At 44.2% G+C, this 27,985-nt stretch overlaps 1 protein-coding gene and 1 pseudogene across 1 annotated transcript; one reads left to right on the top strand and one right to left on the bottom strand.

The window, feature by feature from the left end:
• The first annotated feature begins 15,596 nt into the window (after positions 1–15,596).
• Positions 15,597–18,099, top strand: LOC117835939 (anthocyanidin 5,3-O-glucosyltransferase-like; annotated as a pseudogene).
• A 4,104-nt stretch (positions 18,100–22,203) lies between these two features.
• Positions 22,204–27,348, bottom strand: LOC117835938 (protein DETOXIFICATION 40). The gene is made up of 7 exons (XM_034715270.2): positions 26,936–27,348; positions 23,665–24,296; positions 23,511–23,567; positions 23,157–23,395; positions 22,960–23,078; positions 22,784–22,870; positions 22,204–22,454 (listed from the first exon to the last, which is right to left on the bottom strand). Exons 1-7 carry the CDS (start codon positions 27,293–27,295, stop codon positions 22,398–22,400), a joined length of 1,551 nt encoding a protein of 516 aa, XP_034571161.1. The 5' UTR covers positions 27,296–27,348; the 3' UTR covers positions 22,204–22,397.
• Positions 27,349–27,985: the final 637 nt, after the last annotated feature.

Here is a 27,985-nt window from a genome sequence, read left to right as displayed (position 1 = left end):
GCTGCCCTCGTGCTAGCGCTCGCGGTGGACTGCAGGTAGTACTGGCAGCTCTCGTTCCCGATCGGGGGCAGTATCGCAACGCGTTAATGCTCGACCGGCCAGTGAACAGGCAGCTTGTCATTAGCTTCCTGAGCCCGGCATGCCGTGCTCGCGCGCTGACGAGCGTCGTCTTGCTACCAACCTGAAAAAGGCAAATCTTACCCATAATGAGACGGTCCAGACGGTTCCGTTGGCTTTGCTCCAAGGAGTAGGTAGTAGCGATGGCCGAGTTCTAAACGTGCTAGCTGCGCGATGCGCGTGTCCAGTGCAGATCACATCGATGGTAGCATTATTTGCGTGGGACAATTGAGAGCTGGCCACCTAGGTAGGAGCTACACGGGAACTGGCCGGGGGGTCGCCGCTGCATGCGGTCAGTGATGACGCGAACCCGCGGATGCTACCACGCTGTTGCGTCACCTGTTACGTGTCGCGTACCTGCCGATTTTAATCCCTCTCGCTCACCCTCCTCCTCAAGGCGCCTGACAGGCACGCCCGGATTTGCTCTGGACCGCCGCCGGAGCAGGACAGAAATACTTGTACATCCTTGTTTGCTTCTTTTGTTTCTACTCTTGTTGTTGGTATATTATACGATGGAGACAACAGCATCGTACACATCTGCTGCTGCTTCTGTTCTGCTTGTCTAAAGTATCTTACGTGCGCTGACACCTGACAGCATGATTAGGAGGAGGCCGTGCGAGGAAAAAAAACGTAGCAGGTGTTTAGATTTCACGGATCGAATCGGACTTGACAGGGAATAAATTAGTAAAAGAAAAAATGGCGGCAGACCAATGCCATTCGGATACTAACTAGAAGAATTAAACATGAGCTAATTATAAAATTAATTGCAGAAATTCTGAGCTAATTCACGAGATGAATCTATTAAACCTAATTAATTCATCATTAGCAAATAATTACTCTAGCACCACATTGTCAAATCATAGACTAATTAGGCTTAATAGATTCGTCTCGCGAATTAACCTCCATCTGTGCAATTAATTTTATAATTAATTTATATTTAATATCAAACATCCCTGTAACAGGATCGCAAACATATAGACCTAACAATCAGGCTGCTGGATTCCCGCGGCAGCGAAAACATTGTGTAAAAAGGAGCAGCAGCTGCCACCACAACTCACTGGTAAGCGGTAGCAGTAGCAGCCTCTTGTGGCCGGCAGCCCGGCGGCGGAGACGTGCCCTTTAAATTGCTCGTCGTCACTCGTCAGGCATATTATACGTGCTCCCGTGTTCCTCTTTTCTAAACAAAAGGAAAGGGATTACGGTATTTGTTTAGACAATCTTAGTACGAGGTCCAACCAACTACTAGCGCCGGGCGAAGCTGCACGTCCACTAGAGTAGGAGCGTCCGGCGCCATTATTTAATTGCTTTGCTTAATCAGAGATAGATAGATATCGTATGCGGATTTCTGAAACTTAACATCAAGGACCAGGACTTGGCTGTAAAAAAGAGTACTAGCGCAGACACTACTGGAAAATATATATATATATATATGCGCGCGGTTGGCGTGGGATGAGGTGATGACAGATTGACCTGCCTGGTTCTTGAACATGTTTATGAGGTGATGACAGATTGACCTGCCTGGTTCTTGAAGATGTTTATGGGCTGGAAGGTGGGTGTGGCCATGTGGGTATGGGTGTGTGGGTATGGGTGGATAGAGCGGGAAACCTATATAACTTTCAATTTTTTTAAAATTCGTGCGAGCAACCCAGTTCCATCCCTCTCGAACCCTAGCACACCATGGTGGCTACTACTGCCGCTGTCGGCCTAGCACCTCCTCCACCAGCCAAATCGCGCGGCCTCATGCGCCTCCTTTGCCGACGCGCCGTGCTCCTTCACGGTCGCGCCGCCTCCCCCCGCACTCGTCGCCTCCTCCATGGCCCCAGCACCTCCCTTTGCGCACCGTCACCGGCCCTGACACCTTCCCTGCCACGCGACGCCGGCCTCTTCTCCTCAACCACGAGCGCGGTCTTTCACCCTCCCCATCGTGTGCATCACTGCTGCCTGCTACTGCCGCCGGTGCTACTATCTTTGATGAAGAAGAAGCTATTGGGTTTTTTCAAAATGTTGAATTAGATTTAAAAGAATGTTGAATCTAATTTTTGAAGATGTTGAAATAGATTGCAAAAAATGTTGAATGTGGTATTTTTTTCCAAAATGTTGATACATGTTTTAGAAAATATTGAATCTATTATTTTTGAATGTTGGTCTAATTATAAAAAAAAGTTGAATCTATTTTGTTGTAACGTTGAATTAAACTTCTGATTTTAGAGCTGTGGTATCGATGCTGCATAGATGCCCTGGTCCCGACGATGCTGTTGGCTACAGGACGTGAGGACGAGACCACGTCTTTTCTTCAAGATCACGGAGTCCAAACCTCCAAGGTGACGGGTACTGCTACTCGTATCTTGTTTCTGTCACGTACCGGGTATCAGACTAAACAGTGAAGGAAGTTATGTGCTAGAACCAGCAGGGGACCGAGTCGTGGATGATGTCTACCAGCTCAGGCAGGTACTATGTAATGCCCACTGTCATTACTAGCGTATGTTGGCAGTTGATGAGTTAGAGACCTTCTTAAATTGTTATACTGCTGGTTCAAATCCGGAATAAATCAAACATATAAAGATATAAATGCCAATAGTGGAACCTACTATTCGAGTTTTCGACTAAGCCCATGTGCTCACTTTTTTTATTTAAGAATTTAATCAGCGCTATTCTTTTAGTAGTACGTGAGATGCCCTTTGACAACGAGACGTCAGTCATGGTTTCGCCAATCAAGTTCAGGGGTCCTGCAGGCTCAACCGGCCTGGCCACGTCGCCTTTTTTCGCTGCCGCTAGATCGCGGCCGACCGTGTGGTCCGGAGGCTGCCACAGGCTCACGCAATTTTGAAAAAAAATCCTTCACCCTTTCTATAATCGTAGATAGGTCCACGCAGGCCCTTGCGCTGCATTGAACACGTTCGATTTCTTTGCACTGTGCCCTCTGGGTTCCAAAATATTTCAACACCAAGAAGAGAAAATTTGGAAATCGTGTCGATTTTGCAGAAAGATGCCCGCCTCCACTTTACGAGAAACCCCCCCTGCCCCGCCCCGCGGTCACGCGCCCGCAGCCCAAGCTGCCACCCCCTCCCATTCATCCCTCTCCCTTTTTCTCTCCTTTCCTCCTGATCGCCCTGCTCCCCGCCGCCGCTTCCCCTTCATCCTTCTCTCCGTTCGCGTGCCCTCCTCTCCGTCCCCACCCGCCGCGTCGGCAAAGTCCGTGACCCTCCCTCTTCCCAGGCGGCCAATCCGACAGCTTTTTGCTAGCCTCTTTGCCTGCCCCACCATGGGATGGCATCCTCCTGGCACAACGGGCGGCATGGTATGGCATGCCTCTAGTTCGCCTGCGCTGCTCAACCTCCTCGGGCTCATCTCCTTCCTCTCCACAAGCCCCCTCCGCTCCCCACTGGATCCCACCGCCGCCGCTGGCAGTGCTGCTCTCCAGCTCGCTCGCCGCGCTCTATGCGTTCCACTACGCCCGCCGCACGTTGGTCCACCCGCTCCGCCTCGCTCGATCCCCCCGTTGACGGCAAGGACGTCAACATGTCCGGGGCCAGCGCCGCCGCCACCAAGGTCCTGCTCCGCACCCCTTCACCTCTGCCACCACCTCCTCCTTGCCGCCCAAACCCTAGCGGTGGTACTGACCCGTGCTCGCGTGCGCAGCTACAGGAGCTCGGCGAGATGAAGCGCCGCCTCAAGGAGATGGAGGAGGAGGCCGCCGCGCTCCGTGAGATGTAGGCCAAGGTCACCAAGCAGATGCAAGGTTCGGAATCCGCTTCCTCATGTGTGCTACTTTTCCCCTAAAAGTTACAAGATCCGTGTCATTGCAAAAAAGTTTTGCGTTAGCTTGCAGCTGCTTATCAGTAGTTGCAAATTAGCTGGTTCGATTAGAACTTGGAAGCTATATGATTTGCTGTGCTGGTTTGTTTTCGTTGACGTGCGTAGGGCCGATGCGCAAATAATTTGCCTTAGCTTGCAGCTGCTTATCAGTAGTTCCAAATTAGCTGGTTCGATTAGAACTTGGAAGCTATATCATTTGCTGTGCTTGTTTTCGTTGATGTGCGGACATTGAAGTAATGTAGGGTGGTTGGGGAAATTTGTAGTAAATTGCATCTGCTTGTCGGTTGTTGGGAATTGGCTCATTGTCGGTTGTTGGGAATTGGCTCATTGAGTTAGAACTTGTAAGGATTAGTGGCCCAAGAAGGGGTTTGAATGGGGGCTTTTTTCTAATTTTTAAAATGAGAAAAAAAATCTTAACCTAGATAAATAGTGATGCCCAAACTGTAATGTCCTTTCTCCATCTCTAGAATGGCGGACTTCAAACCGTGTACAAGATCTTCCTCTTAGGGCTGCCACAATCTCCAAGAGCTCATCAAGAACCTCCGAATCACCAAGACCATCTAGGTGACATCAACCACCAAGAGTAATAAGCCTCAATGCTTCACTTGACAAGCACTAAGGTCAGCCACGAACTAGATGCACACTTATCACTCTCAAGCACTAAGAGAAGTCCTTAATCATGCAAATCACAAATCACTTTTGGCTCTAGCGCACTCTCATTTGCTCATAGGCTGCTTGAAGTCTTCAGGGTTCAAGTGGAGCTCAAATGACCCAGAGGAGGGGTATAAATAGGCTAGAGAACACCAGCTAGCTGTTAGAAAAGTGCTGCAGAAAAGCACGCCATCGGATGTTCCGATGGTTTCCATCCCCGGGGCGTCGAAACATCCGGCCACTCACAAGTTCAAATTCTAGCCGTTAGAAAAGTAACAGTGAAAAGTTCATCCGATGGTTTCTTCGACGGCCTCGAGCTGAGCATTGGATCATCCGGTGTTGAATGAAGTTTGGCCAAAAACCTTCCGTCAGCTTCAATTGAAAATATGTTTGCTTCGACGCATTCATCCGATGATCATACGTAGGTCGTTGGATCAACCGGTGCTGAAGGCCCAAAATCCAAAAACCTTCTGTCAATTTAGTTTGAAAATATGCTTTGTCCGATGGTCTGTACCAATTTGTCTGATGGTAGCATCGGAACAAGTGATGCCTCCCTACAAAGATTCTAGCCTTGGAAAATTAATCCGATGCAACTAAAAAAATAGGGCGTCGGAACATCCAACGGTCCCCTTATCTTTATAACTCATCCAATTCAATCTCCTTTGAGTTTTTCATCGATTTCTTCGCTTCTTAATTTCTTCCATGAGTTATTTGAGCTACCAAATGCCAAAGAGTAATGAGTGTGCATCATTTTCATGGCTAGATTCACATGATCAAAATACTACCATCGAAACCCCTTTTAATAGTACGGTCCATGAGCTACAAACTAGAAAAACCTATACTACACTAAGTGTATTTCGTATCCTTGTGACACTTAGTTCTAGAAAGGTCCTTAGCCTTGTTGCATTTTCTCCATGTCCGTTTTTTCAATTCAAATTAGGGGGCTACATTCCAATATACCCGTGACGAGATAACCAATGGTATATCCGCTTCAAAACACACGGGTTAGCCACAAGCATAAGGTTGCCATTTATCACCGAAACACACCCTTACCAAAGGTGCGAAAGGGCCTAGATGACGCCTAGGTTTCTCAGAACTTAGAAGCGAGATGATGTGGTGTGGTCGTTGTTGTTCCTATGAAGACATGGTGTTAGTGTGTTACTGCTCATCTAGAGTAGGGTGGGTGAGGAATTCTGCATTAACCTGCATCCGCTTTGTGGGTCTCAAAGAAATTTGATACCTAACAGATTTGTGAATAAAAAGAGATAACACTTGGAAGTTTAGGAAAAAACAATAGGTCTCCCTTTATAACGGGGTAGGGCTCCCCTTTTATAGTGACCCATGAGCCACTTTACATTCCGAAAATGTCCTTTCTCAACCACTACATTCCTAGAATATGCCATACATAAAGGTCATTGGGGGTAACGTATACCAATTGAATTCCTCCACATGGTCACATTTCTCACGCCTTCATCCTTTCAACCTCGGGACTTCACCTTCGCGCTAGATCGATCCTCAAGCCTCGTGTCTCCACCCTCGGTCCAAGATAGTTGTCCAACCTCGTGGCGCCAGGTTCATCATGCGGCTCCGAGAACCTATAACTTCGCGAAGTCTCCCTTCAGGTTCCGTTCCTGAGTAAAGAGTAAGAAGGTGAAAGCTCGGTGTTCAGGATTGATTCCGAACACTCGAGGGTTATCTCAGTTGGAGTTTAATCATCAGCTATCAGTTGCCAGCTTTGAGTCCACAAAGAAGATGCGAGGGTATGAGTTTTACTAACATAATAGTTTTCATAAGAACTTACGAGGTTAACTAAGTTTTGTTCCTTGGTCAAGAATTTGCGAGGTTAGAGAGTTTTTACCCATGAACGACGCTCGAGGGTGTTTAGTTTTTTGGTGATCCACAACAGTAGCCCCTCGTGGGCGAGGGTCGACTCCGACGGGCCGAACCCATGACAAAGGATCGTTCTATTAAAAATTTGACCTCGACCGTCGGAGGAGAGATGAGCCAACAGTTACTTTTTATGCCTGACGTGCTGATTTTTGATTGGTTGTCGCTTCGGCTTCAGTCGAGGTTCGAGGTGTCCGTTCACGCCCGTTAGATCCCCTATAAAAGGCGGGAGGTGCAGGTCGCTTGGGGCTACCCTCGCTTTTTGTTGTGAGTTTGCGCGGTGTTTGCTTAGTGCTTTGAGATTCATGCTTCCTTGGCTGTTTTCGTCGATCTTCATAGCTTCGAAGGTATTGTTCTTATCTATATTTTTCATTCTTTGTTTGCCTCTTGCTTTAGTTTTTTGCTTTTTTGATTTACTGTTATGTGTTGTTCAGCTGCCTCAAATTATGCAAACCATGAGATTGATGACTCCTGAAGAGTTAGCAGAGCAAGCAAGGTTGCGTGGTGACGCTCCCGAGGGACAACAGGCTCACGAGGGTTCTGATCATTTGGAGATTTCTTCCGATAGTGATAGTGGGGAGGATCTTACAAATGTTGAGGCTGACCCATCGGAGCTTATGGTTGGCAAGGATACTTTCCCTCCAACCTTTCGCTTTGAGCGCTCTTTTGTTTCACAGAATACTATTGAGTTTTATGTCAGGAAGGGCTATTTTCCCGAGGGTGTTGCTAGGCCTCCCGACGAGGAGCTTGTGCCAAAACCCAATATTGGTGAGGCTGTGGTCTTTAGGGATTTCTTTATTGCCGGCATGCGGTTTCCTTGTGATAAGATGTTGCCTCAGATTTTGGATAGATATGGTGCTAATCTTCATCAGCTTACGCCTAATGCCTTCATGACGCTTTCTAAGTTTCACTGGATCGAGCGCACATTTGGAGGCGTGATTGATGTTGATGGTTTTGCGAGGCTCTTCGAGCTTGATATTTAAAAGAAGAGGGTTGAGTTTGATGATGAAGAGGGGGCTTTTGAGACGCAGTTCGGCTGTTGCATGTTTATGACCCGGATGAAGAATGAAAGTAAGAAAATTTCCAGGGTCGAGCTCTCTATGGCACAGAAGAACAGATGGGACGACGAGTGGCTTAGCTATTGGTTTTACATCAAGATGGACATGTTCGAGGTTTCTGGCTATGGTCAGCCGTTCTACCCATTCTTCAGCTCGATGTCTCCATTTGAACATTACAACTGCTCCACCATTCTTAAGGACAAAGGCTTTCCGGGTTTGCAAGGATGCCTTTGTTCTTGCTTGTTTGTCTGTTGCCGGGCGACACTTAGTTGAAGAATTTTTGGCTGCAGACATCTGGCCCCTTTCTCGTGGATGGGTGCCAAAGAATATTGTGATGAAGATAGTGCCATGGTACCCTAGACCGATTCCTTTTCCTATTTTTGGATTGAGTTTGCCGAAGGGGGCTAATGCTGGTGCTTTTGTTGACGAAATCGAGAGGCGGGCTGTGGATATTTTGGGGCCCTGTCACAAGAATGAATTTTTGTTTACTTGTAGAATTTTTGTCTGCTTGTAACTTTGTTACGCATGGTCTTCGAGTGAATCGTGTTTTTTCAGAGATGGGCATAGAGGTGGAACCTCACGTCAAACCTCGCAAACCCTCTAAGCGGATGCGCGAGGTTGGCGCGACTGGTTCGGTTGAAATTGGTGGAAATAGGGGAAAGGGAAGAAGAAGAAGAAGAAATCTGATGACTCAGCTTCTTTGCCTATGGTCGAGGTTAGCAAGAAATCCAAGACCTCTAGCCTCAAGGCTCTTAAGAAGAAAAGTTTACTTGGTCAGGGCTCCTCTGCTGATCAGCAGTTGAGCTTTTCCGGCAAAAGGCCCGAGGTTGGCAAAAGCTCTGTGCTTACAAAGCGCGAGCCCAAGGCCAAGTTAGATACCACAAGGTTAGAGCTCGAAGCCACCGAAGCCTTGGCTGGGTTGAAGTTGAAAAAATCTGGAAAGAAATCCGGAGTAAGAATTGTAAATGTCCTAGATGATGATGATGACGATGAAGGATTTTTGGATGAGGATTTGTCTCTGGCTTCGTCTTTGCGCCTCAAGGCTGAGAAAAGGAATTCTCAAAAAGAGCTGCACCCCAAGGCTGCTGTTGCTGCCAAGAGTGACAAACCTGACCCGGTGCCTGCTGAGCCAGGTAAAATGTCGTCAAATTTTCGCCTAAATTAAGCTTCATAGATTCCAGCGGTGCCTCTATTAAATTTTTTATAGAATTGCAAAATATTGTTGGCGTAGCTGGAGAGCCATACAACGAACCCTCATTGCTTCTAAGAGTGGATCCCATGCCAGAGGGTTTTGCTCTGCCTCAATCTGTGCTCGACTACAACAAAGCTTTTGGTACGGATTTTAAGCAAAAATTGTTGTATGTGCATGTGCCCGGGTCAGGTGAGGATGACGATCCTTTCAATCCGCCACTTCTATGGGGATCGAGGGACTCACTTCGAGTTGTATATGAGATAGCAGAGGTAGCTTTGGGAAAGGCTAAAATTGATATTTCTTCCGAGGTTCCTGAGGAGGGCATGGTTGCTAAGGAAGAAGAGAAAATTCCTCAGGTTCCTACAAGGGTTAAGTCTTCTACTCAAGATGATACTCGAGGAAGTTCATTTGATCCCGAGGGTGAGTATTTTGATGATGTCTCTTGTTTTGTTTGATTCTTTTTTACTTGCTTGCTTATATTATGTTCGCTATTTTGACAGAGTATGAGAAGTCTTTGCAGTGTTACGATCCTAATCAGTTGGCAAGAATAATAGCTACTCTCAGGTATAAGGTATTGCTTTTGCGACTATCGAGGTTTAAGTGGTTTAGTAATGCGATCTTTTTCTCAGTTTTTTACTTGCTTTTCGTCGTTTCTCTTTTTAGGTTGTGATTGGTGGGAAGGTTGCCGTTGATGGGATTCGGAAGAAAGAGAAAGCTGCACTTACCCGCAGCACTAAAATTGTCGAGCTCAAGGCTGAGATTGCGAGGTTGAAGAAAGAGAATACTGCTTTAAATGATCTCAAGACCTCTCTTTCTGAGGAAAACATAGATTTAAAGAAGAACAAAGAATTGCTTGTGAGAACATGTAGTGACCTCGCTTAGAGGGTAGAAAATTTGGAGAAGAATTCACAAGACAATCTTGGAGTTTTGGAGAAATTGTGACGCACTATCGAGAAAGATTCAACAACTATTTCATCTTTGAAAAAAGCTTGCGCCGAAAAGGATACGATGATCCATACGCCTGGCAAGAGCCTCGAGGACCAGAAAGTTTTTATTAATGAAGTGGAACAGGTGCTGAAGATTAGGTTTGCACAGATTCACGATGGATATAAACTTGCTTTGACAGAGTTTGGTGCAGAGCCCTTTCCTTTCCCTACTGACAAGGGTGCCAAAGAAATGTTTGATTGGATGGACCAAGAGTTTGAGTCCTTGCCCTTGGTCATTGCTAGGGCTAGCGACTACGCGACCTCTTTTTGCTACAAGGGCATGCTAAAATTGCTGGAGAGTGAGGGCTGTTCTGAATTTCTGAAGTTTGGGGTACGCAGCTATCAGTTTCCCTTAGCCTCGGAGCTTGACGAACAAGAGATGTCTAAAAACATTAAAATTGTGAAGAAAAATTTCATGAAACAATTCTGGGCAGCTTCTAGATGCGATCATGCGAGAATAGTTACTTGTGATCGACTTGTGAAGGTTTGTGTTCTTATCTCTTGTTTTATGTTTGTACCTTTTCTGGTTGTTTTCTTACTGGTATTATTTCATCAGGCCAAGGGAGACGAATCGAGGGAAGAAGGTGAAGCTGGTGGTTTTGGGCAGCACGAGGCGTAGGCTCGAGGCTTGATTTAGTTTGTTTTGAATCTTAGGGTTAGGAAGTGAAACATTTGTTGGTTGTAATATTTGGTGGTTGTAAACATTTGCTATACAGGATGGCTTTTCGACCTTAGCTATTTAAACATGGTAGTTAATTGTTGTGTTTGTCATCTCTCGTGCTTTTTATTCATGCGCTAGTTCTCACGAATCCTTTTTGCTTCGAGGGTGTTTTATGTTTGGTTGCTGTGCCCGGTGCGTTGCCTGAGGCTTCGAGCCCTTGGCCCTTGGAGCCGCGAGATTTCGAGGTTCGAGTTTTGGTTTTGCGATAGAAATTCTTTTCGGACTTGTAACAAAACTTGTAGTAAAAAGGAATGAATATTGTTTTTCTTTTTGGAAAAATGTCACCCCCCTATTCCCTTTTGCGAAGGATTTGTTTAGGTTACTAAAGATTTGTGATGCTTGTACAATTATTTGTTAGTCTTGAAGGGGTTATTGATCCATTGCCTTAGTTTATTTTTCGCACAAAGGGATGAAGAGCCTTTTTTTTCAAAAACAAACGTCAAACCCCCCTTCATTCCTTTGTGTGAAATGCGATGGTAGGTGCCTTTTTTTATTAGAGATTATGTTATCACTTCTGCTAAAGTTTGTGTATTTGAGTATTTTAAAGATAAGTCGACAAAAACTTGTCCTCGAGTTTTGTTGACTTAAAAATTTACGTAAAGTTGGGTTGAAATCGCAACTCTTGGTTGCTTCGACCATAAGGCTTGTAAACCTGCGAGGTTGGGTGGAATGTTTTATGAAAGCTGATCATTTAAAACTTGTAAGCCTGCGAGGTTGGATAAAAGTTCTTTGTCACATAGGAGTGAGGCTCAAATGCGCAGAAACGCAAGTTTTCGAGGTGTTTAAAGATTAAAATTGGTGCTGCAACCTGTTGTTGCTTCTGCCCCATGCTTGCACAAAAAAGCAAATTTTTATCGCACAGAAATGCAAAATCTCACAACTTGTTGTTGCTTTAGGCTGGACTTTGCGCAGAAACGCAAGTCCTTCTTGCGCAGAAACGCAATTTTTTTGTCGCACAGAAATGCGAGGTTTCACAACTTGTTGCTGCTTTTGGCTAGATCTTGTGCAAAAACACAAGTCTCTTCGAGGTTTGACAATCATAAGATAAAAGGGGGAATTGTACTTCATTAGAATGCAAAGGGTTTACATGGATCTATCTCGTTAAAAACCTTGCCTCCAGTGTGCAGCCCCCTAGCAAGGAAAAGGGTACGATCCATTTGCGAAAAAGTAAATATGATAAGTAAATTTTGTGCCCTCGACATTGTTTATAGATTCACAAGTCGAATGCTTTTGTAAGCGTAGTGACTATGGGTAATATTTGCATAAGTTGTCCACATTCCAAGAGTGTGGCAATTCTGCTCCAAGCTGATCTGAGAGGTAAAAGAATCCTTGCCTGTTGCTTTGAGTGACAACATATGGCCCTTCCCAAATCTCTTGTAACTTCCCAAGGTTCTCCCAGTTTTTTCTCTTTTTGATAACTAGATCAACCACCTTGATTTCTTTTTTCACTACCTTCTTATCCCTCCACTTTCTTGTTTCTTGTTGGTACTTGTCAAGGTTCTCTACTGCTTGGAGTATGCCAAGCTCTATCATATCTTTATCGATCTTTTCATTGTCTGATGTACCCTTGATTTTTACCACTATTAAGCTTTCGTTCTTGATTTCTTCAGGTGTCATTGCCTTAGAGTCATACAGAAGCCGGAAAGGTGTGAAGCCTAATGCTCTCGAGGCTGTGGTGTTGTGAGACCATATGACTCTTGGGAGCTCATCTACCCATTTTCCTTTCTTTTGGTCGTACAAGCATTTTTTGATGCTCAAAAAAATTATGCCATTTGCTTTTTCTACAGCTCCATTGGATTGTGGATGATATACTGAGGCAAATTTTACCTTGATTCCTATACTTGCACAGAACTCCTTGAAATCATTACAATCGAACTGCTTGCTATTGTCTACTATTAGCTCTCTGGGAACTTTGAATCTGCAGATGATGTTCTGCCAAAAGAACTTTTGCACAAAGCTTGAGGTTATGTTCGCCAACGGCTTAGCCTCGATCCATTTGGAGAAGTAGTCGACTACCACCACTACGAACTTGTAGTTGCCTTGAGCGGTTGGTAGTGATCCCACCAAGTCCATGCCCCATCTCTATAGCGGTCAAGTTGACGGTATCAGTTGTACTCGTAGTGAAGGCGCTTTTTGCTAATTGGTTGTCTTTTGGCAGGCCTCGCAAGTTCTTACTAAGATTCAAGCATCGAGGATTGTGGTTGTCCAGAAGAAACCTTGCCTTATGGCTTTACCCACCAAGGCTTTGGTTCCGATGTGAGAATCGCAAAAACCACTATGGATTTCAGTTAGTAATTTGTTTCCACTCTCCGAGGTTATGCACCTTAACCAAGGAGCCGATATTCCAGATTTGTTCTCCATCAACTATGTCATAGCCCCTAGCCCTTTGCTACATTCTGCTTAGTTCAGCCTCGTCATGAGGCTCGAAATGTCCCCTGATATAGGCCATGATTGGAGCCCTCCAGTCAAATCTAGTTATCTTTTTTTCTCACTTCTTGTTCGTAGGTTAGCCTCGACTCTTTTTAATCCCTCTAAGGTGTCTGTATCGTCTTGATCAATAGGGACAAGTCCTCTCTCTTGCTCTCTTTCGCCCTCGGTGGTTTCCTGCGGTGTTCTTCTTCTTCTTTGGTTGTGGCATTGTGGGTTGTTTTGTGGCTGAGAACATAGTGGGTGCCCTGTTGGTCTCAAAGAAATTTGATACTGAACAGATTTGTGAATAAAAAGAGATAACACTTGGGTCTCCCTTTGCAACGGGGTAAGATTCCTCTTTTATAGTGACCCATGAGCCACTTTACATTTCGAAAATATCCTTCCTCAACCACTATATTCCTAGAATATGTTGTACATAAAGGTCATTTGGGGTAACGTGTACAAATTGAATTCCTTCACGTGATCACGTTTCTCATGCCTTCATCCTTTCAACCTCAAGACTTCACCTTCGCGCTAGATCGACCTCAAGCCTCGTGTCTCCACCCTTGATTCGAGATAGTTGTCCAACCTCACGGTGCCTGGTTCATCATGCTGCTCCGAGAACCTGTAACCTCGCGAAGTCTCCCTTCAGCTTCCGTTCCTGAGTAAATAGTAAGAAGGTGAAAGCTCGGCATTCAGGACTAACTCGCAACACTCGAGGGTTAGCTCAGTTAGAGTTTAATCATCAGCTATCAGTTGCCAGCTTCGAGTCCACAAAGAAGATGCGAGGGTACGATTTTTACTAATAGAATAGTTTCCATAAGAACTTACGAGGTTAACTAAGTTTTGTTCCTTGGTCAAGAACTCGCAAGGTAGAGAGTTTTTACCCACGAACGACGCTCGAGGGTGTTTAGTTTTTTGACTATCCCCAACAGCTTGTGAGTAGTTGGGAATTGATTGGTTGCTTTAGAAGCCATGTGGTTGTTGTTTAGATTTTTGTTTTGGTTGCTGCATGGATGTGAATGCACCACATGATATTACCCTGTAATATTACTGCTTGGGTAGCTTTTGTGTTTAATAGGCTCCGTGTGGGATGGGTGATTGTGACCTGCATCTCTGTTTTATATCCTCTGTTATCATGGTCTCCCTGTCACTTAGGAGCTAGAAGGCTTGCTATGATAATATATAGAACGGGGTGCTGCTAGCACCCGGACGTCCGACGTCCGAACGTAGCATCGGACGCTGGGACGCTACTATTAGATTAAAAAAACTTCCACCGAAACATTTGCTTAATGTTGCAAGTAACATCGATTTCTGTTCGGCAAGCCATCATTTCAACAAGCAGCTCCTCCTCCCTGGTCGGACATACCCGTCTCGCGTCTATCCACAAAAACGAGTTCATAACTCAAAATCCCATATGCCATGGTCCCCTAACAGCAAAATTAGGCTAATAAACTTTTTGCAACATCTCGAACCAACAAGCGAAACGTCACAATTTAACTACTACAACATCTCAAAAGCAAATATTCGACATGAAAAATCAATCAACGAAAATCTCGATATGTCAGTCGCACATGTGTGAAACATTAAAAACCATTACATGTAATATTTACTTATAACAGTAGCAACATTGCAGATTTACTTGATAGATGATGCAACATCGAAGGTCAATTAGCGAAATATCTCAGGTAAGCTATTGCAACATTGAAAAGTCCAGTGCAGATCCAGAGACCTTGTCCATAAAGGAGCCTCGTATCCATCACAAAGAAGCTCCCTATCAGCGAGGCTGGCTCCTCACCGTGGAATGGCCAGCCCCCCACCGTGGAATCCGCTGTTGGGGGAGCCAGACCTACCGTGGAATCTAGCAGCTGGTCCCACAGTCGAGGAGCTCAATGCCATGGAGTAGCTCATTATCGCCACTGAAACATCTCAAATCACCTCGTGCAACACCCAGAAATTACATGTTGCAACTCCAGTATCAACTATTGCAACAAGCCAACAAGTCCAAAAAAATCGCATATTGAAACATTGAGATGAACTCAAATCTGTACAATTTACACAATTGCAACAAATCGAAACATTTAAGAAAATCTTATGCAACATCGAGAAATGGCTAACGCAACAATATCACTTGCTGCAATATCAAGGAAAAGTATGTAGCATTTCAAATTAATTTATGCAATGTTGGGAAACACTAATCCCAACATCTCAAACCATCCAATGCATCGAAAAACTGAACATGAAACTGGACATCTCAAAACGAATATTGCAACATCAAAGACCATCTAGTGCAACATCAGCAAACACTAATCCCAACATCTCAAAAATACCAACTGCAACATCATAAAGTTTCGGTGCATCATGGCTTACTGATGCCTCTAAACGTGGAGTTTTCTTCCTCCAGAGCACAATAGAATGCTCTCATGGAGTCATGGTGCATACATCCATTTTCCCCTACCATGGACCTCCTCCCGGTAGGCACATGAGTAGGAGCAAGCGCATGGCTCGGCCACTGGCATGGCAGCAAGCAACTCAGCATCCTGCGACCATGTCATCAAACGACGCAAATGGAATAGCTCGTGACCCAGGTCGGCAGCGGCGGCACCCAGCGGGAGCTCGGTGGGCGCACTGCTTTGGCCTTTGGGGGTGTGGGGGCGGATGACCCTGCAATCTCACTAGCATCTAGTGTGTGTGGGCTGGATGCCTGGATGAGAAGGGGAGTAGTTTCTCATGGAAGGAACCAGAGGAGGGAAAAGTGAAAGGATAAGAACTAATGCGTGGAGGCAAGGTGTGGTGAAGAAGCGTAATATGTTTTTTCCGTGTGGACCCGCGTCCGATATTTTCACGATCCACCGGACGGCCAAGCTGTAGCATTACCGATAGAACGGCGGCCCCGTATCTCCATCTCGTGTCCCATTCCCACGTCAAAAATGAGAGCCGACTCATGGCCATCATGGCGGCGCAGAAGAGCGTGATCCTCTACCCCTCACTGGGCGTCGGCCATCTGAACCCCATGGTGGAGCTGGCCAAGCTCTTCCTCCGCCGTGGCCTGGCCGTCGTCATCACCGTCGTCGACTCGCCCGACAAGGACTCCGTGTCGGCCGACGCGATAGCGCGCCTCGCCGCCGCAAACCCGGACATCGCGTTCCACCTCCTCCCCGTTCCGTTCTGCGGCAGGGAGGACTACCCTCACGCCGTCATGCGCATCATGGACGTGATGCGTGTTGCCAACCCGGCGCTCCGGGAGTTCCTGATGGGCGCGCTCCCCGACGTCGAAGCACTCGTGCTGGACATGTTCTGCGCGGACGCGCTCGACGTCGCCGCCGAGCTCGGCATCCCATCCTACTTTTTCTTCGCCTCCGCGCTCGGCTACCTTGCCATCATGCTCCGCCTACCGGAATACTACCCCGCCGCCCCGTCCCCAATTAAGGACATGCCCGAGACCGTACTCCACTTCCCCGGCGTGCCGCCGATCCGCGCGCTCGACATGGCGGCCACGCTGCAGGACCGGGACAGCGACATTGCCAAGGCACGGCTTGCCCAGTGCACGCGCATGCTCGAAGCGAGGGGCATTCTCGTGAACAGCTTCGACCGGTTGGAGTCGCGGGCTCTTGAAGCGCTCAGGTGTGGCCTCTGCACGCCCAGGCGTTCAACTCCGTCAGTCCACTGCATCGGGTCGTTGGTCCTTCCTGGGAACACGGGAGGAATCAGCGAGAGGCACGCGTGCCTCGAGTGGCTGGACACCCAACCGGACCGGAGCGTCGTTTTTTTTGGCTTCGCTCAGGAACTCTCTATCTCTCTCGCTCTCAGTAACTCAACTCGAGCATGAACTCAGAGCAATAATGGCGACGAACGCCGCGGCCGTGAACCGGCCACTGGACTTGGCAAAACAATACAGAGGAACTCATGGCTACATATAGGCTACGGATTTATCAAGAGCTAACCTCCACGTCCGGCCTTCCCGCATGCACCTCCTCGACCTTCCTGCTCGCTAACTGACTGACTAACAGACTAACAAACTCAATCTATCCAACACCGGCCACGCAACAAACTTGCATGCACGTGCGCTCGTGCTGCACCACCACGCCGGCACCCGCGCACAGACTTGACCCGCACGCATGGACACACCAATAGCGTGGTTTATTCCTAACAGTTTTCCTCAGCTTCGGTAGCTTGGGAAGGTTCTCCAAAGCTTAGTTGAGGGAGATGGCGCGTGGGCTAGAGAACTCCGGGCAGAGGTTCCTGTGGGTCGTGCGGAACCCACCTGAGCACCAAAGTAACTCCGCCGAGCCAGACTTGGGATCGTTGCTTCCCGAGGGTTTCTTGGAGCGGACTAGGGAGAGGGGCTTTGTGGTGAAGAATTGGGCGCCGCAGAGCGAGGTGCTGCGGCACCCATCCATCGAAGGGTTCGCGATGCATTGTGGGTGGAACTCAGCGCTAGAGGGCATCGCATCTGGCGTGCCGATGATCTGCTGGCCGCTATATGCGGAGCAGCGGATGAACAAGGTGCTCATGGTGGAGGAGATGAAGGTGGGTGTGGTGATGGAGGGGTACGAGGAGGAGCTAGTGAAGGCAGAGGAGGTTGAAACAAAGGTGAGACTCGTGATGGCATCTGACGAAGGGGAGGAGCTTCGGCAGAGGGTCATGGTGGCCAAGGAGATGGCCGTAGATGCTCTCAAGACAGGGGCGTCGTCTGACGTGGCGTTTGATGAGTTCTTGACAGACCTGCAGAAAAGCAGAACCTCTACGGAGAAACGCGCCACGTGAATTGTGATGAACGGGTCATTATTCTTTGTTTTATATATATATATATATGGATTTTAGGCTTGCCGTAGTGCTCAATTGTCTAGGAGGGAAAAATCAGAGGCATTCGAAACCATTTGCACCATGTGCGCGTGTGTACAGTATTTACTAAGAGGTGTGGTCATAGCTAGGTGTATCCACCACCTCTGTAGCTGTTGCTATTGTGGCGACAAGATTTGGAACGTTTTTCATAGGCATCGGTTGGACTTGAAATTGCTAGCTACTTCCTCCGTCCCAAATTAGAGGTCATTTTAACTTTATTAGATTTATAGACTTTGTTATGCACTTAGATATACCCTATGTCTAGATGCATAATAATATCTATGTATCTAGAAAAATTAAAACGACCTATAATTTGAAACGGAGGGAGTACCGATTTACAAGTTGACCTTTTTGCTATGAGTTTGTATATACAAGAGTAATATTGGAAGAAATACCGTAAAGTCAAAATTTCAAATATGTTCCTTTGAATACAATATTGTATTGATGTCAACGTCTTACTGCCTCCAGTGTGGCATATATACCGGCACGTATGTATATAGACCGTGTCCTTGATGTACTATGACTATCATGTAAATGAGAAAATCGAGGGAAATGGCGAGAGATGAATATTTCTTTAGCAGAGCAAAACAAAATAAGCCAGAATAACATGGTGGCTGACACTGTAGAAACCAACCCGGCTTGCATTGAGATGTGGAGAGGCCACTAGTGTCCAGTTAGCTATAGCTACGGAGCTGCTTGGGTTCTAGAGGCTAAAGTTTAGTCCTTGTCACATCAATATTCGGATGCTAATTAGGAGGACTAAATATGAGCTAATTATAAAACTAATTGCAGAAATCCTAAGCTAATTCGCGAGACGAATCTATTAAGCCTAATTAATCCATCATTAGCAAATGGTTACTGTAGCACCACATTGTCAAATCACGGACTAATTAGGCTTAATAGATTCATCTCGTAAATTAGCCTCCATCTGTGCAATTAGTTTTGTAATTAGTCTATATTTAATACTTTTAATTAATATCAAACATCCGATGTGACAGGAGCTAAAGTTTAACTCTGAGAGTCAAACAGGCTCTAAATGGTGAGGATCGCACTTCGCATCTGGTTCAGCAGGACGATGAGTTTAGTTCTTAATGTGCTGACGCGAATGCTGCGATCCTTTGCAGACAAGACGGCGACCACACGTTCCCCTGTCCCCTCCTCCGGAACGAGAAGCCAGCCAGCTGTCAAGTGTGGTTAGCCTTCAATTCATGCCGCTAAAAACCGGCAACAAAGAAGTAAAAAAAATGAAAACGCCATCTATCTATCTGTTTTCCTTTCTACTGTACGATCGGCTCAATCTCTCGAAGGTACTTATAGAGGTAGGGTTGCATGCATGTATTTATAAGTGTAAGTATGTGAGCATCGTACTGTATTTTGTAAAAAAGATATATGAAGACATAAAAGTTTTTATTAACCACTAGTGGTAGGACAAAACTTTGTGGGTAGGGGTGGTATCGTAAAAGTGGATCAGGTAGTAGCTGAATCATCATGAGAAGATTAAAAAGTTGAAAGGTAGTAGTAGAAAAAGTAACCTCATTATATTATCCCAGAACTAAAAGTACTTAATTTAGATATTTTACTTAGTGCATAAGTATATGGAAGGAACGAAAGCGGATGTCATCATCCACGTCTCCGATTATTCATTTCAATGCACACTTGCTGCTGCATCATCAATCATTGAGTGGAAAATATGAGCATCAGTGCCGATTAGTGCCGAGTTAAGGACTCGAACGCTGCTAGTAGTGCCGATTAGTGCCGAGTTAAGGACTCGAACGCTGCTAGTAGGTTCCACCACAAGAAAACTTTACTAGCTGAGCTATGCTAAGTTCGTGTTGACAGCATGTTTATGGGTAATAGTTAAGTCAAATGATGAGCCCCTTTGAAATTTTCCCTGTTGATTTCGCTTTTTGACCAGATTATTGCTCGCTGGATGGCTCGCTATTGAACGTCAAGAGAGAAAAGGATTGCCAAAAGCAGCTTTAATTTTGGCTGCCGGCGGCGTAACTGGTTGAGGTTGGACATAGACCCAGTAGATATTGATGGGTGGTGGCAGCGGCGTCGATCGCTAATCCACCAGCCAAATCGCGCGCCTCCTTCGCCGACGCGCCGTGCTCCTCCACGGCCCCACCACCTCCCTCCACACACCGCCGCCGGCCCCGCCACCTCCCCTGCCGCGCTACGCCGGCCTCTCCTCCTCAACCACGAGCGTGCCGCCAGTCTCTCACCCTCCCCCGCGTGTGCATCGCTGCTGGCTGCTACTGCCACCGGTGCTAATGTCCTAGTGTCCTTGAAGAAGAAGCTATTGGTTTTTTTTTTTGAAATGTTGAATTAGATTTAAAAAATGTTGAATCTAATTTTTGATGATAAATAGATTGCAAAAAATGTTGAATGTGGTTTTTTTTTCAAAATGTTGATATATGTTTTAGAAAATACTAGTCCATCAACCCGTGCTCCCGCACGGGCTAATATTTTTAAAAACTATTGTATTTGAAAATTATTCAGAAATTAAATTCCTAGCTAATAATCAAATTTGTTTACCTACTACTCTCTTATTTTTCAATACTTCAACATAATACTTATATAGATACCTATCTTTGTCCAATTGTGATTGATTTTTAATTAATAATTATCCTATGCACGTTTTCATCCATATTCTTACTTTTCCATCTTGTATCACACCTCCAATCCTCCATACATTATGTTTAACATATAAATCAATATTTTTCATCGATTCCTCACGTACATGTATAAATGGTCTAAATGGTGGCACTTTGATTTTTCATCAATTCCTCACATACATGTATAAATGGTGGCACTCATCATGTGTATATACTTTAACTTAGTATTTTTATATTAACAATAACATAAATAGGTAATTTAGAATCATATATTAGTTTACTTTTTGACATTTATGTATGATGCACATGAAGATAATTAGATTAATATTTAGGTGTTTACTTTAGGTTATTTTTAATAATGACACACGTGGATAACATAGATAAAATTTTAGAATGACACTTTAAGTTTTGCTTTATAATGATGTGTATTAGTAAATTAGATGAAGATTACGAGGTTACTTTAGATTATTTTTTATAATAGCTAAGCTCGGTAAATTAGATATAGGTTTGGAGCTCATTTTTGAATATTTTCACCATGACAGTGGTGGGTAACTTTTTAGAAAATATAATAGATCAATGGCTATGATTATTAGAGTTTACAAGATTGGTGTTTGATGTTTTTAATTTTTATGAGAATTTATCTCTTTTTTCTAGCTTGTCTCGTGGGAACTAATGCGGAGTCTCCAATAGAAAAAATGAGACTACATTACTACAAAACTATTACCATAAGCTACCTCTCGTTGTTAAATATTTGAACACAATATTTGTGTAGATATATACTTAATAACTTCATCCAATTGTGTTTGATTTTAGTTAATAATTACTCTATAATATTTTCATCCACATTTATAATCTTTAACTTTTCACTTTGCATCGCAGGTATGCGCTTGAATTTGTTTAATGAACCCTAAGTTTGAGATACAATTTTAGTATAGAAATCAATATTCTCATCACTTTATATCCTTAAATGGTGAGACACATTGTGCGTATAGACCTTAATTATTATATCATATACCAATAGTGAAAGATATAGACGATTTAGAATCATATATTGCTGTATATTTTTAATTAAGATTATTTGATTCGGGTTACCTTATGTTATTTTTAATAATGGCATGTGTGGGCAATATAGATGCAAATTTAAGGGGTTACTTTAAGTTTTTTAAGTAATAGTGGTAGGCAATTCAGTTGCAAATTAGGAGGTTATTTTAAATATTATTTATAATGGCATAAGTGGTAATTTGGATGAAGATTAGAGGGTTACTTTAGTTTATTTTATATAATGGCAGAGTAATTTATATAAAGATTTAGGGGGTTACTTTAGGCTAGTTTTATAATGGCATAGGTGGGTAATTTTTAGAAAACATAATAGATCCAATGGCTATGATGATTTGAATCTATCGATTGATGGTCGGATGTTTTGCTTTTTTGTGAGAATTTCTAGGATTTCTCTCTTCTTCTAGAATGTCCACCTAGGAATCCTAGGTGGCTTCACCTGGAGGCTTCAAAAAGAGCCTCCAATTAGTAATAGTAAGATTGAATCTATTATTTTTTAATGTTGATCTAATTATATAAAAAGTTGAATCTATTTTTGTTGTAATGTTGAATTAAACTTCTGATTTTAGATCTAATGGGCTTTATAGTTAACATGCTTATCTAACTTACACAACCTACATAGGAGCCACGTAATATATTTTAACAAGACACCTATATTTAGACAAGACATAAGGCCATTCTCAAGTTTTATGGACAATAAATGAGCTGCCATGTAGATAATTGTGGTGACATGGCACGCTATTTATAAGGTGAGAGAAGAAACTAGCTAGTTTCATGGGATGAAACCTTATGTACACTATTTTTAAGATGTTTGTGTCTTGCATGTAATCTTGAAAACAACAAAGGATGAAATAATGCACTGTATGATCTATGTCATCAATGAATTAAATACACTCTTGCTTATGTAGCATACTTGGAAATATAAATATGAAACATGGTCTGATAATCCATATCCTCGTATGATTCTTGGTCATACAACAAAAGGACCATATCTCATTACAACCTTCTCTGAGAAACACAAGACTTATTTCGTTTTGTGGTTCACAATATAGGGGACTTATCTTCCCACTTATTCAATCTTTTCAAGGCTTCTTCCACCTGAAATTAATCGAGTGATTATGTGTAAATTCATCTATATGTGCCCTCACAGCCTTAAAAGGGATGCACCGTATGATACGATTAAAAAAATTTCATTTATGTAAAATAATTACAAACTGTGAGTGAAACTTCTTTATGAAGGCAGGGTTATAGTTTTTTTCATCTATACGTGCCCTCACAGAAATATAGTTTTTTCTAGTCTTTTTTTAATATTTTTCTTACTGGTTTTGTGCTAATTTTATGAAGGCAGGGTTAAACAATTGAAAACTTTCAATGTCTACACAACGTGAAAATGGTATTCTGATTGTAAAACCATAATTGCAATATACCTCTTTGTTCCAGTTGGTCCTGAATGTAACCCATACCAGGATCAGTGTCTGCATCAGGGTTCCCCCAATCATACCACACCAAATACCCTGCGTAATTTATATCAAAAGTATCAATCAAACACATAATAAGTAGACCACAAAATGAATTTATAAAATCATGTGCAGAGGTTCTATACCGCCGCTCCAAGGTCAAAGTAGAACCCGAGGAGGCATCCAAGGGGGATGCCCACGATGTAGTAGCAGCCGACATTGACATAGGCGACGAAGGCTTGCCATCCACACCCAACAGCTACCCCTGCTCAAATGATTCGCATCTAAGATGCCAGTCAGAGTAACAGCAGTAACAATGCGCAATGTGTTGGCTATTGCATACCCGACAGGACGGGCTGGATGCCGTTAAGGATGAGAGTGAAAGCCAGCAGTGGCGTCAGTTGGGACACTGCCCGTGACACGTCCTCGCCCTCGGTGAAGATGTAGCTGATGTAATCCCGGCAGATTAGGATGACGATCGAGATGATCACCGACAGGATGAACGATAGCACCGTCACCACCAAGACGGAGAACGCCGCCGACTTGGGGTTGCCGGCGCCAAGCTCGTTGCTCACTCTTACACTGAAAGAGCACACACACACGAACAGTTTGCATGAGGTTAGTCTGACTGCAAGCTCAGCTAGCTGTAACGCAGAAGAATCCTAACAATAATGCAAAGAAAATGCCTTTTGTTTACCTTGCTGCTGCATTGAATCCAACTGAGATCATGAGCACCCACCCTGAAATTGTCATGCTGCAATGCGTAAACACGATTCAGTCATCACATATATATCAAGTTAACAACATACTGAATTGTTAACTGCTAATGTTCCTGGACGTGGGAATATTACCAGACAGATAATGAGGCCAATGCAAGGTCGGGATCCTTGAGCAGGCCGGCGATGAGCACGAGGATCTGGTAGTACCACGTCTCGAGGCAGAGCATGACGGCAGAGGCAAAGCAGAGCTTGAAGAACTCCGGCAGGCCGGAGAATGCCTGCCAGGAGAAGCCGGTCCACGTCAGCCGGCAGCGCCGGCTAGTGACGATGTAAACGAACTGCCCGACGGCGATGACCCAGTTGCTGATGCTGAGCATGAGCGAGGCCCCGAGGAGCCCCAGCCCGAGCTGGAAGATGACGAGGTAGCTGAGGACGACGTGGACCACGAGCGTCGCGGCGGAGATGTAGGCGCTGGGCACCACGATGCTCTGCGCCTGCAGGAACTTCTGGATGGGGAAGATGGCGGCGTACGCGAAGATCTGAGGGATGAGGCCGTAGACGAAGACGGCGGCGGCGCCGGCGATCTCCGGTGACTCGCCGAGGAGGATGAGGATCGGGCGGGAGAAGGCGTAGATGACGGCGAGCGGGACCCCGGTGGCCATGAGCAGGATGGTGGCGCGCTGCAGGTAGATGCCCAGCATGTCGTGCTTGAGCGCGCCGTACGCCTGGCCACACAGCGTCTCCACTGCGCTACCCATGCCAAGCTGCATTGCACAATTCCACCGTAAGCCCTATTAACGCAGTTGAGCTTCAGATGTTTAAAATAGTCTACCAAAACACAACACGGTGTGATAAATTTTGAACTGTGCTAGCACAATACGAACACGTCGTGCCCTTAGCATGATGTGCGGCATGGCACGATACGTATTTTAGAATACCAGTCCATCAACCCGTGCGGGAGCACGGGCTAATATTTTTAGAAGCTATTGTATTTAAAAATTATCTAGAAATTAAACTCCTAGCTAATAATTAAAATTGTTTACCTACTACTCTCTTATTTTTCAGTACTTCAACATAATACTTATATAGATATGTACCTATCTTTGTCCAATTGTGATTGACTTTTAATTAATAATTACTCAATGCACTTTTCATCCATATTCATATTTTTTCCATTTTGTATCACACCTCCAATCCTCCATACATTATGTTTAGCATACAAATCAATATTTTTCATTGATTCCTCACATGCATGTATAAATGGTCTAAATGGTAGTACTCATCATGTCTATATACTTTAACTTAATATTTTTCTATTAACAATGACATAAATAGGTAATTTAAAATTATATATTAATTTACTTTTTTGATATTTTTGTATGATGCACGTGAAGATAATTAGATTAAGATTTAGGTGTTTACTTTAGGTTATTTTTAATAACGATATACGTGGATAACATAGATAAAATTTTAGAATGATATTTTAAGTTATGCTTTATAATGATGTGTATTACTAAATTGGATGAATGTTACTTTAGATTATTTTTTATAATAACTAAGCTCGGTAATTGAAATATAGGTTTAGAGCCCATTTTTGAATATTTTCCCAATAATAGTGGTGGGTAACTTTTTAGAAAATATAATAGATCAATGGCTATGATTATTAGAGTTTACAGGATTGGTGTTTGACGTTTTTAATTTTTATGAGAATTTGTCTCTTTTTTTTGGCTTGTCTCATGGTACTAATGCGGAGCCTCCAATGGAAAAAAAATGCGACTACATTGCTAAAAAAACTATTACCATAAGCTAGCTCTCGTTTGTTAAATATTCGAACACACAATGCTTATGTAGATATATACTTAATATCGTCATCCAATTGTGATAGATTTTAGTTAGTAATTACTCTATAATATTTTCATCCACATTTATAATCTTTAAGTTTTCACTTTGCATCGCAGATATGTCCTTGAATTTGTTTAACGAACCTTAAGTTTGAGATACAATTTTAACATAGAAATCTATATTCTTATCACGTTATATCCTTATAAATGGTGACACACATCATACGTATAGACCTTAATTATTATATCATATACCATTAGTGCAAGATATAGACGATTTAGAATCATATATTGTTGTATATTTTTAATTAGGATATAAATGGTGACACACATCATACGTATAGACCTTAATTATTATATCGTATACCATTAGTGCAAGATATAGACGATTTAGAATCATATATTGTTGTATATTTTTAATTAAGGTTATTTGATTCAAACGTAGAGGTACCTTATGTTATTTTTAATAATGGCATGTGTGGGTAATATAGATGCAAATTTAAGGGGCTTTAAGTAATAGTGGTAGGCAATTCAGTTGCAAATTAGGGGGTTATTTTAAATATTGTTTACAATGGTATAAGTGGGTAATTTTTATGAATATTAGGGGGTTACTTTAGTTTATTTTATATAATGGCAGAAGTGGGTAATTTATATATAAATTTAGGGGGTTACTTTAGGCTATTTTCATAATGGTATAAGTGGGTAATTTTTTAGAAAATATAATAGATCCAATGGCTATGATAATTTGAATCTATCGATTGATGGTCGGATGTTTTGCTTTTTTGTGAGAATTTCTAGGATTTCTCTTTTTTTCTAGAGTGTCCACCTAGGAATCCTAGGTAGCTTCATCTGAAAGCTTCAAAAGGAGCCTCCAATTAGTACACCAATTAGTACAGTAATAGTAAGGTGCTTGCATCGACACAGCACGAAAATGTCATGTCAGCATATTAGGTATTGTTCATCCTGCATCCGTACAGACTGGCATAACGACCTCAAAACAAGAAAATCACAAAATCTAAATTCTATAACGAGCAATTCTAACGTTCTTGTACGATGCCTATATAATCAAGTTTATTTCCTACACTAATTTTGGAACATTTTTCTATCGTACGATAGCGGACTAGCGGTAGCATTCGCACAACTATTCTCTAGTCCAGTCTCACCACACTGGTAAGTTAGCCGTGAATCCTACTATTGCATTAACTAGTAGGCCATACAATTTGCATACTCATTATTCCTATGATCTTATTAAATTAAGAAATACATATTTGTAAAAAATATATATTGACATGACATAAACATCAATTTCGATAAAGTGATGATGAGGTCAGAATGGCTTGAAGGAAAAGTGGAAGACGTGATGATTTTTCCCGGGAAAAATTCATAGGACAGACACGCAAGACAGAAGAAAAAAAAAACACATCTCATTTGGGAGCGGGTAGTCATCATCATCATTCAGGACAAAGGGAACCACACTAATCGAACACGCCAAGTACTTTATTACGTAAAGGCTGCAGCTGCACTATCGCCGTCAGATGAGACATGAGAGAGGGGGCGTGTACCATGAGCCCGTAGGCGAACATCTGGATGCCGTTGTTCCCCAGCGACGCGGCGGCGAGCTCGAGCGTGCCGAGGTGGCCGGAGAAGATCTGCGTCGACATGGACATGAGGTAGTTGATCATGTACACCACCACCGCCGGCGCCGCCAGCCGCGCCAGCAGCCGCAGCTCCACCGCCGACGCCGCCAGCACCCGCCGCGGCCACGGCAGGGACCCATCGCTCAGGATGCTCTCCAGCTGCCCGCTCACCTCGTGGCCGCCGCCGCCGCCTGATGTGGTCGCCGGCGGCGGCGCAGAGCAGGCGGCCAGCAGCGGGCTCTGCAGCGGCTTGCTGTCGCCCGCAGCCTCGGCGGCGTTACCCATGGTATTTCTCTCACTCGTCTGACCACCGGACAAAGATTTGGTGAGAGACTGAGAGCGTACAGCTTGTTTATAGTGTACCAGCGGCCGCGGGTAGCATCGGTAGCTAGCCAAACTACTGCTAAAGTTTTAGCACAGGTCAATGTTTGAATGCTAATTAAAATTATTAAATATAGACTAATTACAAAACTAATTGCACAGACGGAGTCTAATCGTGAAACGAATCTATTAAGGTCCTGTTTGGATAGCAAGTGCTAAACTTTAGCACTACATTTGAGGGTGCTAAACTTTAGCACAAACTTTAGCACTGTGCTAAAGTTTAGCACTTAAGGCTGTTTGGATAGTGTGCTAAACTTTAGCACATTAGTTTGCAAAAGACAATTATACCCCTCTACTCTTATAATCCACTCAAGAAATCCAAGCAAGCTCCAAATTTCCCCTACCTGGCACCACCCTTTGCACCCCATCCGCCGCCTCCACCGCCCTCGCCGCCCGGCAGAGGAGGCGGCGTGGCCGGCGGAGGCGGCCTGGCGGAGGAGGCAGGCTCGAGAGTTGGCGGAGGAGGCCGCCTCCCTCCCCGCCACCACCGCCTCCCTTCCCTCCTGCCACCACCGTCGTCACCTCCCTCCCCACCACCACCGCCTCCCTTTCCTCCCGCCGCCGCCTCCCTCCCCGCTCCTCCCTCGCGCCCCC

Source organism: Setaria viridis, chromosome 9, assembly GCF_005286985.2.
Source record: "Setaria viridis chromosome 9, Setaria_viridis_v4.0, whole genome shotgun sequence".
In the NCBI taxonomy this organism is placed as follows: domain Eukaryota; kingdom Viridiplantae; phylum Streptophyta; class Magnoliopsida; order Poales; family Poaceae; genus Setaria; species Setaria viridis.
This window is presented reverse-complemented; position numbering and strand designations above follow the sequence as displayed.

Excerpts from the sequence above, each read along its gene's own strand:
- LOC117835938 (XM_034715270.2), bottom strand. The coding sequence starts at position 27,295 with ATGGGTAACGCCGCCGAGGCTGCGGGCGACAGCAAGCCGCTGCAGAGC. Across the intron at positions 24,297-26,935 it reads TGTTCGCCTACGGGCTCATG|CTTGGCATGGGTAGCGCAGT; the intron begins GTACACGCCCCC and ends TGTGCAATGCAG. Across the intron at positions 23,568-23,664 it reads TTGGCCTCATTATCTGTCTG|CATGACAATTTCAGGGTGGG; the intron begins GTAATATTCCCA and ends TACGCATTGCAG.